Raw genomic sequence first — 17397 nt, 5'->3', positions numbered from 1 at the left:
TTTTTTTTGTGTTGACTGGAATTCAGACTGGAATTGTGTCAAATCGTCAAATTAGTACTGTTTATTTTATCTGTCTTTGAATATCGAGAAGTTAAAAGTTAAAATTTTGAAAATTTTACAGTTTCACAGACTTTTCATAATCAGTTCTGGGCTTTTTCAATTTGATTCATCAGAAATAAGCACTTTAAACTAAAAAAACAAGAAAAAAATGTTGAGCAATAAAAATCCTAGGAAAAAAAAATAGATCATCGAAACATGAGGTAACTCCTGTCTCTCCAATCAAAATAACCAACTGTTCAAAACTGACGAGAGATAAGTCAGAATGAGAGACGCAGACATATACAAATACTAGTTGTGAGGCAATAATGCTCTTCTCTTTTCCTCTTTTTTGTTACTTTCGATCAGACTAAAAACAAAAATAGAGACATGACACATAAGTGTTGCTTACTGTTTGTTTATACTTGTGACACAGTTCAAGATAAGTTCATTTATTGAGGTAGAGAATTACAGATTGAGGAAAAGTATAAAAAGAAAAGAAAACAAAATATCATGCAAAATCCTGAGCATTCGAGTGGTCCCCTGTTATATACCATAGAGAGTGTACACATTTTTCAGTTTTACATTTAGTTACATATTTACATTATATAACAAAAATTCCAGTTTCAAAAAAAGTTATGGCATACATGGCAAGTTTCGTTGCTTGACTTTGTCCACTAATGATTGAAATGTTACATCTGTAAATGCGTGCCCTCTGCTTCCAGATATAGCTGACAGAGTTTCATTGTTCAATGTCACCGAGTTGGGGGCTCGAGCCTGAAAACAAATGTAGATGAGAAAAGCAAAAGAGTAGGTCCACGCCGGGTTCGAACCGGCGACCTTCTGCGTGTGAAGCAGACGTGATAACCACTACACCAGTGGACCGCTTGCCGGAGTACACTTTCACGGCGTACACATTATGGGTGGTCAACATTCTCTCTTTTCTCTAGCACCCTCTCCGCCTGTCACACGTAGCACACAAGGGGGACGGGGGGTCGACCTTTGTGAAAAAGGGAGTGTTGGTTTTCTCTTCATGACTTCTCAATTTTAGAAATTAGATCAAAAACACCTACTGTATAGGCGACTGTATACATTTCAAAACCGGCATTGACTGCATCTTTTGCCCGTTTCTCTGGGTCTGGTCCCTTGTTACTCCATCCATCTGTGAAGACAATCATCACTTTCGTTGCGATTCCAGGACGGGCTCCCTCGGATTCGTCGATTTGGGTTAGGGCTTTCTCGATACCGGCGCCTGAAACAATTTTAGATTGTTTTCAGATTTGATTTGAGAGGTCAGGGTTTCAATGTCTCCCACTCGGCCCTGAGCTGGAACCAGGTGATGATGGGTCTGATTTCTAAAGTTTAACTTCCAAATGAATTCGTTAAAGTAGGTGAGAACGCAAAAAACTGTTTGTGATTGAGTGGTACCCACATTTATCACAGCCCGCGTGGACAGAGGTGTTTTCGCCCGTGTAGCTCAGTCGGTTGCGGTTTTGTACCCATGTGCGTTCGGTCATGAGTTCGAGACCCGCAGAGCAAATACTTGACGGAGTTCGAGTCAAAATTTTTTTGAGTTCTCACCTCTTTAAGAACATAAAAAATTACACTAGATTTTCCGTAAATGAGTATTTTCGAAACGTTTCCAGCTCAAAATGACCCCAATCCTTCAAATTTTATACTAAAGAAACCTACCAATAGCAGTAGTTCCTCCCTTCGATTGCAACTTATCAATTCCTCTCAAAACTTCTTCTTGAGTCGTGTATTTCTTCAAATTGAATCTCACTCGGGTTCTTCCGACAGTGGCGAATGTGACTGCGGCGACCTGAAATTCGAGATAAACGTAGTTAGGAAGACATATTGGGATAGAGTGAAATTTCGTAATATTCAAAAAACAGTAATTTTTGAAACATCGTGTCACCTGTGTATAATGTGGTCCAATCTTCAATTGAGACACCAGTCGTTTGCTGAGATCTTTGTAAGAATTGTAGACTGGATCAGTGGTTGTGGAGAAATCAAGAACAAGGACAAGGTCGAGTTCACATCCTGGAAAAACGAATAGCACAAGTGTATGCGAGCAAATCACAAATTATAGAATACTATTCTTCTCAAAAATCAAAACTTTTTGAAACCGAAAAATAATTATTTCTCCTCTCACCTGTGATTGGATTGGTAGTAGTGGTTGTTGTGGTGGTTGTTGTCGTGGTAGTCGTGGTAGTAGTCGTGGTAGTTCTACACTTATCCTGTGCTTCTCTCAAAAGTCTTCTCGTGATATCAGTAGCCAAATCTCTTCCTCTGTGCATTACAATGTGGTTGATATTTCCAGTGATATCCATCAGTTCTCGTCTGGAAATAGATTTAATGCTAATAATATTTTCAGGATTTAAAAAGATTTCAGCAGGATTTGAATTTTTAGAAAGATAAATAGTTTGGTGGAACAGAAAACTTTAAACTTGAGAGAAATAATTCAGAACTTATAAACTGAATTGCATCATACTTGCAAACCGGGCGGGGCGCGACTTACTACGGGCCGGAGGACAAGTCCTTAACATGTAGCGGGCCGGGAAAAAGTGCCAAAAAACGCGAAAATGACCGAAAAAGCCATTCTAGCCCGGCCCCCTGCACATTAACGGATAACCATCCGACCCGTAGTAGGTCACGGATATAGAACTCGTCGAGATCTACATTTTGGCATATTTTTCAGCTACTCAAAATGAACATTTTCAGACTGCTCAAATCAAATTAATGGTGTCCATTTCAGTCATAATCAGCACCATCCGAATGATCCACTACCATAAAACTTTGAAACCGTTAAAAAAGTTTCCTGTTTCAAAAATATATAGTTACAGTTTTGTGCTCACGAATTTTCGTTCAATTTTTTCTTCTTGTATCCATCTCCCCATCCTCCCCCCATCCCTTACGTATCAACACTCTCTGGATCCCCAGTCGCTGCAGCGAATACCCAAGTATTGGGTTGAGCTTGAAGAAGTTTTCCAGGTCCCTTCGGGTCATCAGCACTTCTTCCATCAGTGACAACCATAACAAGTGTTGGAATAGATACATTCCTCTGGGCCATCAATTCTAGTCCAACTTCCAGCGCCTGAATGGAAAAATAAACAACAATATAAAAGTGTATGTCTTTTTTCTAATTCCTGGTTGGGGTTATCAACTGAGTCAGATCGTTAAAACTGTAAAGAAAAATGAATTCGAAAACATATTAATCAAAGTTTTAGCGGTTGTTTTTCGGTGTTTTGATATGTATTATAAGACCAAAATAGCGGAAAATGTTATTTATGTATTCACAATAAATCTTACAGTGGTTTTTTTGTTGAAAAAAAAACTTTCTAGTAATTTCTGAAACCGTGAAAATTTTAAAGTTCCACCCACCTTTTTAGTGTTAGTTGTTCCTCCAATAGCTCTCAACGCATTCGTTTTCTGCACGAATTCTTCATTAGACTTTGCGAAATTCCATGGAAAAACTTCTCGTCGATAGCTCAATCCAGAATAAACGATCATAGCGACTCGATGTTTCTCTGGTCCGATTTGAAGTTCTTCCGAGACATCTGTCACGAATTTTCTACTTTTATTGAATCCACCCTTCACAGAATCTGATCTATCCAAAACAATTAGAACGTTCAGTTCGCATGCCACCGGGAAAAGGGGCGTGGTCTGAGCATGGACGACAATTGCTAGTGCTGCAAGAGCACCAACCTGGAAATAAATAGAGAGTGAAAGGGGATGTATCTATATAGTAGGTGGATTTTTGTGGTGATAGATATATTACACAAATTGAAAACTGATTTTTGTATTTTCTTTATGATGTACCATTGAAACCGTAAAATAATTCCTAAAACTAGGAAAGTTATTGAACTTTCTGGTTGTGTTCGATGTTTCAAAGTCCATTGAAACCGTAAATTTTGGAAATTATACCAAATTAGTGAGACTGTTCTGATAGTTTTTTTTCTGAAAGTTATAGAATTTTAATTTTTTAAAGATTTGAGAATTCAGCATTTCTAGGATAATTTTACTAGAAAAATAAGAAAAGCAAACGGTCTTCAATTCTCATTATTTACAGAAACATTTCTGATTTCTGAAACCCTGAACTTTGATAAAAAATTGAACAGCTAGCTTAGAAATGTTTTAGTAAAAGATGAACAATTTATAAAGATATACAATTTCTTCTGGAATTACTTCCGTCCAAATTTTAGAAATACATTGAAAAAGTGATAAAAAATTTACCTGAAACCATAACATTTTTTTGAAAAATGTCAGAAAACTTCTAAATATTTCTTTTAGAAGGTGTGAAGGTGGGTCAAATATAGTATCAATCCAAAAAAAGTGTCGAGAAACAGAAAAAAAAATGAAGAGGTGGTCCTCCGCCTGTTCTAAAAGAGGGTGGGGTTAACTATATCAGTGATACAGTATTATCAAAACACGTCTTTTCTCTTCACTTCTCATTTCTTGTCGTTCCCTTTTTGAGAAATCAGAAAAAGAGAGGAGGAGAAGAGAGTGATTGAATGCTTCTCTATATCAGGTATCATTCATCATTTGAGGAAGAGAAGAGGGACCGAGAATCGAGTTTTCATTTCTCAAGTCAACGGTGTCTACTGTTTCAGAAGTAGTATGGAGGGGGTGATGAAAGGAAAACATATGTGTTGTGGTGACAGTGAAATTGAAACACTCGACTGGTCACTTTTTGGTATTGAGGGAGGAGAAGGTGATGACGTGATCATTGATGACATAATTGTTATGGTCAGATGTTAATGAGGGGTCAAAGGGTCAAGAGAAAACTTAAAGCTAACAAAGTGAGGATCGGAAACAACCGTTGACAACTTTCAGCTTTTCAAGCTAGTCACTATTATTGCTATCTTCAAACTGAAAAGAAGGTTTGATTACTGAAACTGCACACTTCAAGTTTACGATAAGTTTTGAAACAGTTAAAATTTGTAGAAAAACTTCAAATCTCATGAAACCTCGTGTTTAGTACAGTACAGTAAGATATACAATTTGGCCATTTTTAGGTAAAAATTACCAACTTCGAGAGGGTGTTACGGTATTTGGAAATTCAGAAATGATGGACGGAAATAATTAAGAGCCGTCTGAATGATTTTGATAAAATCTTGAATACATCAAGTTCTTCACTACGCTGATTTTACAGGTAGTTCTGATCTGGCTAAGTTTTGAGAAAACTCTGAGAGCTCATTTGAGTTTATCAAGCGTAACGGTTGGATTCCGGTAGAAATATCTGGAAGAGTTTCTCTGTATCAGAACTCTACCGTTTCAAAACTTAGCCACATTAGTTTCAGCTCCGACTATAATGAAACGTCGTTCTCAGACACACAACGCTAGGTTCAATCCTATCATTCGAGTGAAAAACTCACCGTAGCAAGCAGATAAATTTGTTGCATCAAACGTAGGGCGAGTTGCTCCGGGTGTCCGGCTATTTCCTTCTTCTCCGGTCAATAATGAGAAAAAATGAAAGTGATTTCAGAAGGCGTCTCAAAAGTGCTGGTCACCTCTTCCCCTCAAACTCCGCCTCCTCAAGTTTTTTAACCGCCTGACATGAAAATGCGGGCATTGTTCAGCTGACCTTCAAGAAAACGATGGCAGAGAGAGAGGGCGCCTAATATGATAATCGTCTACGATATGGGCAGTCGTTTACTCAATTTGATAAGATAGTGAAAAACCATATGTTTATAGTAAACTATGTGAGAAGTGAGTGAGAGAGAAATAATGATAGTGATAGAGATGTTATATGACCTGAAATGGACAGAGGGCTTGTGAGGGAATGTGTAATAAGAGGAAGAGAAGTAAAACAGAATTTATGATAAGGGAAATTTCAGCGAATTTAAAAATTTTATGGGGGTCAAGTTGCAGAAGTTTCGAATTTCCTCGTTTTTCGTGTGCAGGAAGTCTCAGTTTAGGTGATCAGAAATTGACGAAAACTTGAAAAGTTGATTCAGACGATTTATGTGGTCATCTCAGGTTGTGAATTCCATTGGTGATCGTGTAATCAGTATAGAATCTATGCAAACAGTTAATTAAATACTAGAGCTCAACTCAGAAAAAAATTTGTTTACTGACTAATTTTGAGGCTCGTTTCATTTAGCTGCACCCTGATTGACTGATATGAACCACTAGGTTTGCTTGTGACTTTTTTGTCTGTCTGGGTAAAATTTTGGATAGATAATGATTCCTAAAATGGCGGTCTTGCTTATCAATTCTTACAGTACCATCTCTCCACCCTTTTCCCTTCACTCTGTTATTTTAATCACCAAAAACCACTCTCCTTCCCTGTTTCAAATCTGAAACCGAAACCCATTCCAACCTTTTCACCGAGATCAATTTGGGGTGTGATCTGATCTATCAAACAGTCTCTTCATTTTCTCCCGTGTGACCAATCTATGACATCAAAAATTGAATGAACTTTGTGATCAAGACTACTTGAGCCATCAGGAATTTTGTAAACACTCGAAAAACTGTCTTGCAGGCTAATTAATTGGTTAGGGAACGAAAATGATTGTGATGGACTCTGATCATTTGTAAATTTGGTGTCTGTAGAATATTTGCCGCGAAAATCAAAAATTTCTGTTTCACAGTTTCTCATAGTACTTCGAGCTGAATAACTGATTGCTCATATTCTCGTTTGAAAAAATCTGATTTCAAGTTCAAATATCTGTTAGAAAAACTGATTTCTCTAGTATAGTCAGAAATATTTATTATAAGTTTTGATAAATACTAATCTGTGAGCATCACTACTGACTATTCTGAAACTGATTCATGATTTCTTCTTCTCGTAGACTTCCCCTCTCAACCAGTATTTTAAAATAGTTCCAATTATATTTCAAGTGTTCCTCCTGTTCTGAATATGACGTCAATCACGCTCCATCATCACAAATCATAACAAGACACATATTGGTCAAATATATTTATTTTTCGAACACAAGAAAGACAAAGAAAGTAGACGAAAGTGGGAATCGGGGGGAAAGCAATGACTCATTGATGAATAAGAATGAAGGAAACGAGAGATCAAATACCCGGAAAAAATTATAAGGAAAGATCAAATAGAGTAATTTTGGAAAAGGATTTGAGAATCAATAAAATGAAAAATGTGTACTGTTTCTGAAAATATTTCTTAGTTGTTCAAGAGAAAGCCGGATTTGATACGGAATTGACAATCAGATCGAATATCAGATTGCTTTTCTATCCAAAATGAGTGATGACGACTGTTTTTCAAAATGGAAGAAGCTATTAGCACGGCACGCTTCCTAAAACCGCGCTCTACCAAAACCGAAGAAAATTGTGAGCGAAATTGAGAGACTCAGAGAAAAAGAAACATTTTTCAAGGGCATTACGGTGGAGCACAGTTGTAAGAACTGTGCCGAGCTAATAGAATGTTTTGAAACTGGGGTTTTTTAAACTCCCGAGAACAGTTATAGAAACAAAACTAGATATTCTAGTACCGTTTCAAAAAAAATGTTTGAATGTGAGCATCCAAATGTCTTCAATATTCCAGACCCTCTTTGCTCCAAAACCTATATCTTTCCCATCACAATCCATTTCCAAAACAACCCAGAAAAAACCTTAATTTTGGAATTTCAAAACTTAATTATTCTCTAGACATAATCAGTTCTTGTCCTAATTGGAAGACTAGGCATCGGCGGAGGAAGTGACGTCTCATGCCACGAATCACCACGTTTCAACGATGCTTTTCCCTCATCGTGCTGCTGTAATTTGAATTGAATTCTCTACTCTAACAATCAACTATTGATAATTCCCCCACCGATTCCCAGTCATTTCCATTTGTACTTCTCACTGATCCACGATCCTCTATCTTATCATCACACACTGGTTTTCCACTTCGACGAACGAATATCATCCACAGTTGTTCTGTTACCTGGAACGGAAAAAGGTTAGATACGTTAGTTTTTTGAACGAAAAAAATTAATGAATTAATTAATTTTAAATCTATTGTCGCAACAAAAATGTCGGAACTTTTTTATTTCGATAATAATCAATACAAATCATTAACCGAAACAATTGAGAAAATTTCATGAGGAGGTTGTGAAACAGAAAAAATGTACGGAAACTCTTTAATATTGCGGGTCACTTCGAGTGAAATCGTAAAAAATGATGTTCGAAGAAATTCAAAAGCAAAGGAAATGCGAAACTCTGTTCTTTAGCTTCTCATGATATTTTTCATAACCGTTTAGGAAATTTCTTAGGTTTTTTAAGGACAAGAACTGGGCTTATTGAGATCATCTTCAAATGAAACTACTCAGAAACAGAAAGTATTTTTTTGCTGTTTCAAAAATTTTCTATCATAAAAGTACTATCTGTTAATTTCGTTATCTTATCTGCTACAACAATTTCAGTCGAGTACTTGGAATCCTTAAAAATATAAATGTTTAAAGTTTTCTTTAATGGACCTAAAGGTAAAAGTCAATCATTTAATACAGTTTTCTATTCACGAGTGCAATAAAGATAATTGTTTTAATTTTTTACGAAGATAATTGTTTTAATTTTTTATACCAGTTTGATCCTTTTATTTAAAAAAAATTTAAATGAAACCCACCTTTGCCGCCATCAAATTTCCAGAGTGCGAAGCTATCATTTGCAACAGAAACACCCCGTCAGCTCTCAAAAATCGATGCACAAATCGACTGATCTGATCCGATTGAATATCCAAATGCTTCGCCACAAAGTTCTCTTTACAAGTGTTTGAAGCAAGTGCAATGAACCAAAATATCAGATTCAGTGCCGTCACAATCGCCAGTACAGTGAGCCAGAGCCACAAGAAAATGAATATTTTCTCGGTGAGCATGTTGATAACAAGCACACATTGAACAGTATGCCTGTGTACATTTCCGAGGACTCGAATCTCGAAATCACACAGTGTAACTCGAGGGAATTTTCCAGAATCTCTCCATTCTCTTCCCATGAATAGATCATAGAGAACGTGTGCTCCGAACATTGGATAGTCAGATGTTTGGAGAAATGAGTTGAGCAACATAAATTGGAGAATCACATTCGCCAGATGGAGTAGTTTTATAAAGATGTAGACAGTTGACACGTAGGCTCCATAGAATTTTCCAAGTTTCACGACTGCAAATATGTAGACACTGTTCCTCCGTGCTCCATGCTCCCTCTGGTACATCAGAGCATCATCAATGTGACGAGCGACAATATCGACAGTCTTGTCACGGACAACTGGATCTACATTCTGTTCTCCGCAAACGAGTTGGAGAACCAATCCAGCGTTGAGGCCTGGAAAGAAAACTGTTTTAAATTACTAGATTCACAAAACTAGACTTTCTAACAATTTTATTTTTCTATTACTTTTGTTTTTGAAGCTTCATTGAACGATCTCATAGGAATTTACGATCTTATTTCTCTTAACTATTTCGAAGTTAATAATCAAAGACTTGAAAGAAGGCATTTTGATTATTGTGTTCAGAATTTTCTTTTCCGATATTTGGAAACTGTTCACATTTTTTTCTGTTTCAACCTATCTGGATATGAGTTAGGCTGCTTCAGAATGTTTAGTGTGTGTCCTGTAGACGGTTACGATTTATTTTATGTTTTCGTTCAATTATGAAATCGAAATCATCAAAATATTTTGAAATTCATAGATAAATAACTTCTAAGAAACAGTAGTTTAGAAAAAATGCTATGTTTTTTTGTCATATTTGCACCTTTAGGAATTTCTGTCATCTAATTTTTAGGTTTAAAAAAAACTTTGAAGCATCAATACATTCAATACTCCCATAAACTTCTCATTGACGGAATTTCTCTGTAGCCTCTGCTCAATTCAAAATTCAACTTTTTTTCTACCGTTTCAGCTAATCTAGGTGAACTGTGAAGTTTCATGAAAGTTTAATGGGATAGCAATTGTAGATGAATTCCATCTTTTGATACTTATAATTACAAGATCAATTGAAACTTTTTCGATGGCAGCTAACTAACTAGGGAAGGATCCTGAGTCAAGATGGAGTTACAGGTTGAGATATATATCACTGGAACCGAAATTTTGCGCTGATTTCAAATCTGTATTCTAATTTTGCTAAACGATCTCGTGAAAAAAGTTATTCGCGTTTTTGTGGCTTCTCAGTGCAAAAATGAGCATTTTCAAGACTCCCAAAATTAACGTTTTTCTTATTTTTTTCTATTTTTTTTGTGTTGTACGTGCAGTTCCAATAATGTTGATTGTATTATTCGTGTTGGAACATCAGAAAATTTTCAGACAAATTTTTTGTAGATGCGTCATTTTTGAAAATTTAAAAAACGTCACAAAAATTTTTCTGAAAATAAATTCTGAAATCAAACTATGCCAAAACCATCTTCACATCCGTAGTCATACGTACAAAACGAAAAAATTTGAAAAAAATGAGAGAAACGTTATTTTTGGGAGTCTTGAAAATGCTCATATTTGCACTGGGAAGCCACAAAATCGCAAATAACTTTTTTCACCAGATCGTTTAGCAAAATTGGAATACAGATTTGAAATCAGCGCAAAATTTCGATTCTAGTGATATATATCTTGACATGTAACTCCATCTTGACTCGGGATCCTTCCCTAGTAAAGTTGTTTACAGTTTTGAACAATTTAGATGATCTGTGACATTTTAAAAGTTCAATGTATGCCCGATCTACGATTATTCGTTTTTTTCTTGTCGAGATTAGAGAATCAGACTAAGCCTTTTTCGAGTTCAATCGTTATCTAGATTTCATAAAACTTGAGAAAATTTTCAAGTTGTTCTGCTATTTTCATTACCGAAATTGCTCATTCAAAAACATAAATCATCCTACCACTCTGTCCAGCCAACATCCTCCATACCGAAGAAGGAATGTGAAATGTCAATGCAGCTACAGCTAACACAAACGGCACCCATTGATAATATCCTATTTGTCGACGCTCCCGATCGTCTAGTCGGTGAGGTATCAGGTCCTGGAAATCATCATTTTCTGGTAGATTTTTTTTTCTATTTCAATCTTCCATTCAATAATCATTCGAGCTCTAATCAGAATGGGACTAAATTCATTCCATCATTTTATATATTGCTCACCTGAAACGGTACCCAATAAGTGTTCTGCACCCAACAATAATTCTCCGTATATTGTTCCATTGCCCTCGTAAATTGTGCCGGCACAAAACATTCTATCGGATGTCCGACTGCAAAGAAATAATATACAGTGCGTAACACAAGTATAAGGCCACCCATGAAATTGAGTTTATTGGCTCAGCGGAACATTTTTGGTTAAAACTAATAACGGATTCGGATTCCTCATCCAAAAATACCCTTAAGAAAATGTTTTTGTGACATGACCTCCAAAACTAGGATGGCGACGTTGCAAAATGTGAAAAATGCGCACTTTCAAGCGTAACATAAGTATAAGGCCACCCCCGGAGTTGAGCAAAAAGAGTCGAATAAAAGCAAAGTTGCACTCTAGAATTGCATTTTAGGATTGTACAAGTTACATTCAAGAAGAAAACATCAAAACCATATAGTCCTGGCACTACTGGTCTGCTGGGAACCTGGATTCAAGTCTCTCTCCATTTTTTCTCTTTCAGGCGCTAAATCTGGGCTCTAAAAGCGGCGTAAGTGGGTAAATTCTTTGAGAAACCATGTCTCCAAATGCTCATTCGTTGATTTCAAAAGTTTAGAAACATATCTTGTACGTTTCTGGGAAGAAATTTGAGGTTGGACTCTACGCACAGTCTGCACTGCTGTCAATATTAGAGAGATTTGAGTCGCTAGCTCGTCGAGATCTTGATAATGAGAGCTGGAAATGTTCTGTAATAATGCAGATAGATGCTCAGTATCTGCTGGATACAAATACCGTTCAGTTAAAATGATGTAGTCAATTTTCCGAAACCCCATCTGAGTTACTAAAGCCAGGGCAGTACTGTTACTAATGATGTAGCTAGACTGCTCACGAAAAAACCTTTGTTGGCACTTTTCCACTTTAAAAATTTATGTTATTAACATAATAAAACTTAAAAAATGGATGACACAACTCTCGATCTATCGATCGGAGGAAGACCTTGAGCACCCACGACATAGCCCACTTTTCTTAATGCATAATTATGATATGTCGGCAGTTGGACTCAAGACAATCCATCAGATATCCACAAATTTGAACGGTGTTTGTATCCAGCAGATACTGAGTATCTATCTGCATTATTACAGAACATTTCCAGCTCTCATTATCAAGATCTCAACGAGCTAGTGACTCAAATCTCTCTAATATTGACAGCAGTGCAGACTGTGCGTAGAGTCCAACCTCAAATTTCTTCCCAGAAACGTACAAGATATGTTTCTAAACTTTTGAAATCAACGAATGAGCATTTGGAGACATGGTTTCTCAAAGAATTTACCCACTTACGCCGCTTTTAGAGCCCAGATTTAGCGCCTGAAAGAGAAAAAATGGAGAGAGACTTGAATCCAGGTTCCCAGCAGACCAGTAGTGCCAGGACTATATGGTTTTGATGTTTTCTTCTTGAATGTAACTTGTACAATCCTAAAATGCAATTCTAGAGTGCAACTTTGCTTTTATTCGACTCTTTTTGCTCAACTCCGGGGGTGGCCTTATACTTATGTTACGCTTGAAAGTGCGCATTTTTCACATTTTGCAACGTCGCCATCCTAGTTTTGGAGGTCATGTCACAAAAACATTTTCTTAAGGGTATTTTTGGATGAGGAATCCGAATCCGTTATTAGTTTTAACCAAAAATGTTCCGCTGAGCCAATAAACTCAATTTCATGGGTGGCCTTATACATGTGTTACGCACTGTAGTTTTTTGATGATTTCTATTCATTTTATATAACTTTGTAAGCTTGAATAACAACTCAGGGAGAAGAAGGAGGGAGGTCCCAAGAATAGTTTCTTTTTTAGATGGGTTGAGTCGGGGGAAAAAGAGAAAAGAAAGAGGAAATTAGAGCGAGAATCGTTGTATTCAATCATTATCAGATTCAGGGCAAGTTCTCAAGACTTTAAAGTACTTTCTGTTAGTTTTTGAGGTTGTTTTTTTCAATTTTAAAAATCAGGAGATAGACACTGTTTGACTTTCATATGATCGGTTTTTGAACCGTCCGGTTCCGGCAGACTTGCAACATCTCGGCCCGGCTCACAAAATTTTCCGGATATTTTCATAGAAACTGTCAAAAATCCTATGTACGCTTGAGTTTTTATCGAAAATTCGAATTTTTTTCAAAAATATAATAGAAAAAAATTAAATTTTCAATTTCAGTTTTTTGTAATAACACCCGGGGCGGGTCGGCCCTTTGCAAATCTGGGTTCCGGAATGTTAGTCGCGGAATTTTCGGCATTCAAACATTTCAGTGGAAAATGAAACGTTTGGCACTTTGAAAATTATTTTTTAAATATTGAGTATTCAAAAAAAAAATTCAAAATTTTTTTTGAGGTGAAGTTCTCAAAAGATTTTCATGAAACAGAAACAATTTTTCGGCTTTTCGGATCTTTTTATTCAATATTCCCTCCGGAAAACAATTTGCAATTTTCGAACAGGCTCTTTCTTCATAATGAGTTAATGCTTAGACAAATGAGAAATAAAATTAAAAAATTACTGTTCCAACTCTTTTCCGAATATCATGATATCCTTGTTCAGATTAGTTCAGTAAATGAATAATTGATTTTCGAAATGTTTGGTCATCGTTTCACCGTTAAAATCCTAAGTTTCAGCATTTATTTCACGTAACCGTGAAATTAAATATCAACTTTTGAAACGATAACATACTTCGAACAATACAATTTAAGCTACTCGAAAAAATTATAAAATGCTGAAACTGTATTTTTTAGATTGCAAATATATATTTTTGAATATCAAGTAAATTTGATCTCCCTGGAATTCTCAAAACCCTCCATTCCCAACTTATCAACTATTTGTATCCCTTCGTAACCCATTCGCCTGATTTCACCTGTCCCCCGTTTCCATTCCTAAACTTATCAGAGCATGAAGTGAAAAGTAAATCTAAGATTTCTTCTTTTCATATTTTTCTGCTCCTTTAGTGCCGTGACACGCAAAATCTGAGATGAATTAATGATGAGACTTTTCGAATTTCCTCTCTGTTTCACATCATCTAGACGAAATATCTAAATAGAGAGGGGGAAATCCAAAAATCCAAAAAAAAACTCAAATGAGGGTAATTATCTAACGAATCTAATTATCTGGAGAAAAGTACTTTTTCCGATTTTTATAAGAACTTATTATTAGAGTTGTACAAAAAAACAAAAGTATCAAGTTCAGATGTTCGTGAGAAAAAAGAAAGAACTCACCATATTGTTTGGCCGACACCAAAACAGCAAACATGAGGACCATTGTGGATGTGTAGAGGTAATGGAGACGGTCAACAAAGTCATCGTCTACTCTGAAAACACAAAATATTGAAGTGGAGGGAAATTTTAGTTTTGATCGGAGGGATGTTAATATTGAATGGGTTGAGAGGGGATAGCTTATTTACAAAATTTGAAACAGAGAATTTTTGAAAAAAGTTGGTGGATATTGGGAAACTGTAGCTGGGGATTTAGAGTCAAAAAATAAGGGTTGTTTTCAGATTCTTCGTGAATAACTGTTGATTTGAACCAAAAATGTTAAATTTCGGCATGGGCTGAGATTTTTGCTCAACCCGGTCCAAATTTTTTAAATTTGTTTAAAATTTCACATTGAAAAATCAAATTTTTTGATGCATTAGCCCAGTACAGTTCTTACAACTGCGCTCCACCGAAATCCTCATGAAAAGTTTCTCGTTTTCGTTTTCTCTGAATCCCTCAATTTCGCATACAATTTTCTCCGGTTTCGGTAGAGCGCGGTTGTAAGAAGCGTGCCGTGCTAGTATTTTTTTCCGAATTTTTTGAATTTGTTTGAAGTTTTTTATTTTAAAAATCCAATTTATGATGCATAACTAGTTTTTGATTGGATTCTTAAGTATAGTTAAAATTTCGGAAAAAATTTCAAAAAATTTCAAAAATTTCAAAATTTCTTGCAGAATTTAGTCTTTAAAGTTTTGAATTTCAAACGTCGGGCCGAGAAAAATTCCGAATTCAGCCGTCAAAATTCACAACCATCGTTCCATAATTATAAAATTGGCTCATTAAAAAAACTGAAAAATTTCAAAAATTCACTGTTTCAAAAGTTTTCCAAAACGTATTAAAATTTTTCAGGATTGTTAACGGGCCTATTTTCTTTTTCCTATTTTTTTATTCCCTAACACTTTAAAAAACTTAAAATTTGAGCCACTGAGACTCTAAATTTCCGTATAAGAGAATATCTCTGAAACGTCTTCAAAATTTTTCTGTTTGCTCTCAATCCAAAACATTTCTCACTTTTAAAAGTCTTTAAAACAACAAAAAACTCCTGCTGTGAGTATGTTTTGATGGTGCTTCTCTTCTCTAAGTTCCACTGTTTTTTGCTTTATAAACGATGCCAGAAGTGCAGTTAAAATTTTTTCCAAAAAAAAAGGGATTTCGGATAAGCTTCCCCTATTTGTTAGGGATCTTCCTTCTCCGATTTCATTCATATTATTGACAATTTTTATTAGTACACACACATCTCTTCCGATTCTCTCAAAAAAAAACTCTTCCCCGCTAACCATCCGAAAATATTAGACCCGTTCCACATGTCTTCGATCAAAAAGAACCACTTTTCTCTCTGATTCTCTCTTTCCCAATTTCCGATCGTTTTTCGGATAAAAAGAGCAAGTCGATCAGAGTGAAATATCGCATCGAGATACGTAAAGAATATATCTTCTTCTTCTTTTTCTTCGTTTCTTCCTTCTAAAATACTCCGGTGAGTTTCTCGAAGAAGAAAAAGAAGAAACACCTGTCTTTTTTGCGAGTCACTCAGAAGAAGAGAAGCGGATGGAAAGGGGGGTCCCGTTGAGCATACACACACAGATATATACATTACATGTGATTACATTTCGAATAGATATATTTCAAAAGACAGAGATATGAAATTATGATGGATCCGAGAGCCCCTGACGACAAATCATATGTGATTTTTAATGTTTAGTCTAGAGATTTATGAATGGAATAAAAGTTGATGGTCTAGGAAACAATAACGTTAGACTAGGCCACTAACAGAAAAAAAATTATTTTGATTTTGCAGACAAAATTAACTCCTTACTTGCTAGAAGACCTGCTAAATATCTCTGCGAGCCGATTTGGAATTCCATGTGAAAAAACTTGACCATATGAAAAGTTTGAGAGCTCATAACTCGGCTCACAAAGATATTCAGCAGGTTTTAACGGCAAAAACGGACTCCCCGTAGTCGAAAGTACCTATGACCAAAATTTATAGGTCGTTTAAAATTGGCGCCCCCAAAGACTACCCTTGTAAGAGACTCAGAGAAACCAGACACTCTCGTTTCTCTGCGTCTCCGCCCTCTTCCCTATTCCTACAGTGGCTTCACATTTGCAACAGAATCTCCTTCCAATGATTTGTTTATTTTTTCCATGGACCTTCTTCTTTCTCCAAAAATTTGGGGGCCGCTTTTCAGAAAGCAACACTTGTTTATTTCGGAAATGACACACCCTGATTCTCGCTTTAGGAAGAATTGTTTTTAAGGGAGGAGGGAGGTCAAAAAGTATAGTTGACAAGGGGGGACAGGGAACACTCAAAAGTAAATTGGGAAGGTCTCAGGAAGTACTTGAAAGGATGGAACTTTTGAATATGGGTGATATCACAGAGTGTTCGAAGAAAGAGTACAGAAAATGAGAGAGTGATAGAGAAGCGAGGGTGCCTGACTTCTCTGGGTTCGCTCTATCTATTATTTAACTGATTTAGATATGCTAGGTGGCCTACAATAAGCTGCTAGCTGCATGGTTGTAAGGATTTTAAAGACAAATTTCGAAAAAGTGAATTTTAAAAAATTGAACGTTTTTGCAAAAATAGTGATCACTGTACGGCTAAATAAATTTATTTTATAGTTAGAATGTAAACTTAACCCTTGAAATTTCTTTTTCCCTATTTCAGACATATCTACAATCATTTTTAATCCTTGAGACATATTTTCCTATAATTTTTTGCCGAAATTCCCGAAAATACAAAAAAAACGCTCTGACAAACCTTGGTTCAAGAAATCGAAGGGCTGAGGCCAGAAAGTGCATTCCTATCCGGAATCCACCGACCATTCGCGTATGTCAACGTCTTCTGAATCCGTATCCTGACTTCAGATAACTTCTTCTTCTTCAGAAACAACACGACTGTCTATTTCTTCTTCTTGAAGAAAACGAAGAAGAAGCAGAAGAAAGTGGGCGGAGTCTCATCGGAGCAGCTGTCTCTGACACTCTCCGTCTCATGGAGCACTTCTTACATTTTTGTTTTTCTCTCTCTCGTTTGAC

At 36.2% G+C, this 17397-nt stretch overlaps 2 protein-coding genes across 2 annotated transcripts; both read right to left on the bottom strand.

The window, feature by feature from the left end:
- Positions 1-672: 672 nt before the first annotated feature.
- GCK72_015112 (uncharacterized protein) lies at positions 673-5441 on the bottom strand (the record flags this gene model as incomplete). Its single annotated transcript, XM_003108729.2, has 8 exons — positions 673-813; positions 1110-1288; positions 1729-1858; positions 1955-2079; positions 2192-2379; positions 2955-3133; positions 3421-3744; positions 5415-5441. 8 exons carry the CDS (start codon positions 5439-5441, stop codon positions 673-675), a joined length of 1293 nt encoding a protein of 430 aa, XP_003108777.2.
- Positions 5442-7649: 2208 nt separating this feature from the next.
- On the bottom strand, positions 7650-17187 carry GCK72_015111 (uncharacterized protein; the record flags this gene model as incomplete). The annotated part of the gene is made up of 7 exons (XM_053730637.1): positions 7650-7760; positions 7817-7930; positions 8609-9300; positions 10843-10981; positions 11100-11206; positions 14332-14423; positions 17123-17187. The coding sequence occupies 7 exons, from the start codon at positions 17185-17187 to the stop codon at positions 7650-7652; spliced, it is 1320 nt and encodes a 439-aa protein (XP_053585409.1).
- Positions 17188-17397: the final 210 nt, after the last annotated feature.

This window comes from Caenorhabditis remanei, chromosome IV, assembly GCF_010183535.1.
Source record: "Caenorhabditis remanei strain PX506 chromosome IV, whole genome shotgun sequence".
Lineage (NCBI taxonomy): Eukaryota > Metazoa > Nematoda > Chromadorea > Rhabditida > Rhabditidae > Caenorhabditis > Caenorhabditis remanei.
This window is presented reverse-complemented; position numbering and strand designations above follow the sequence as displayed.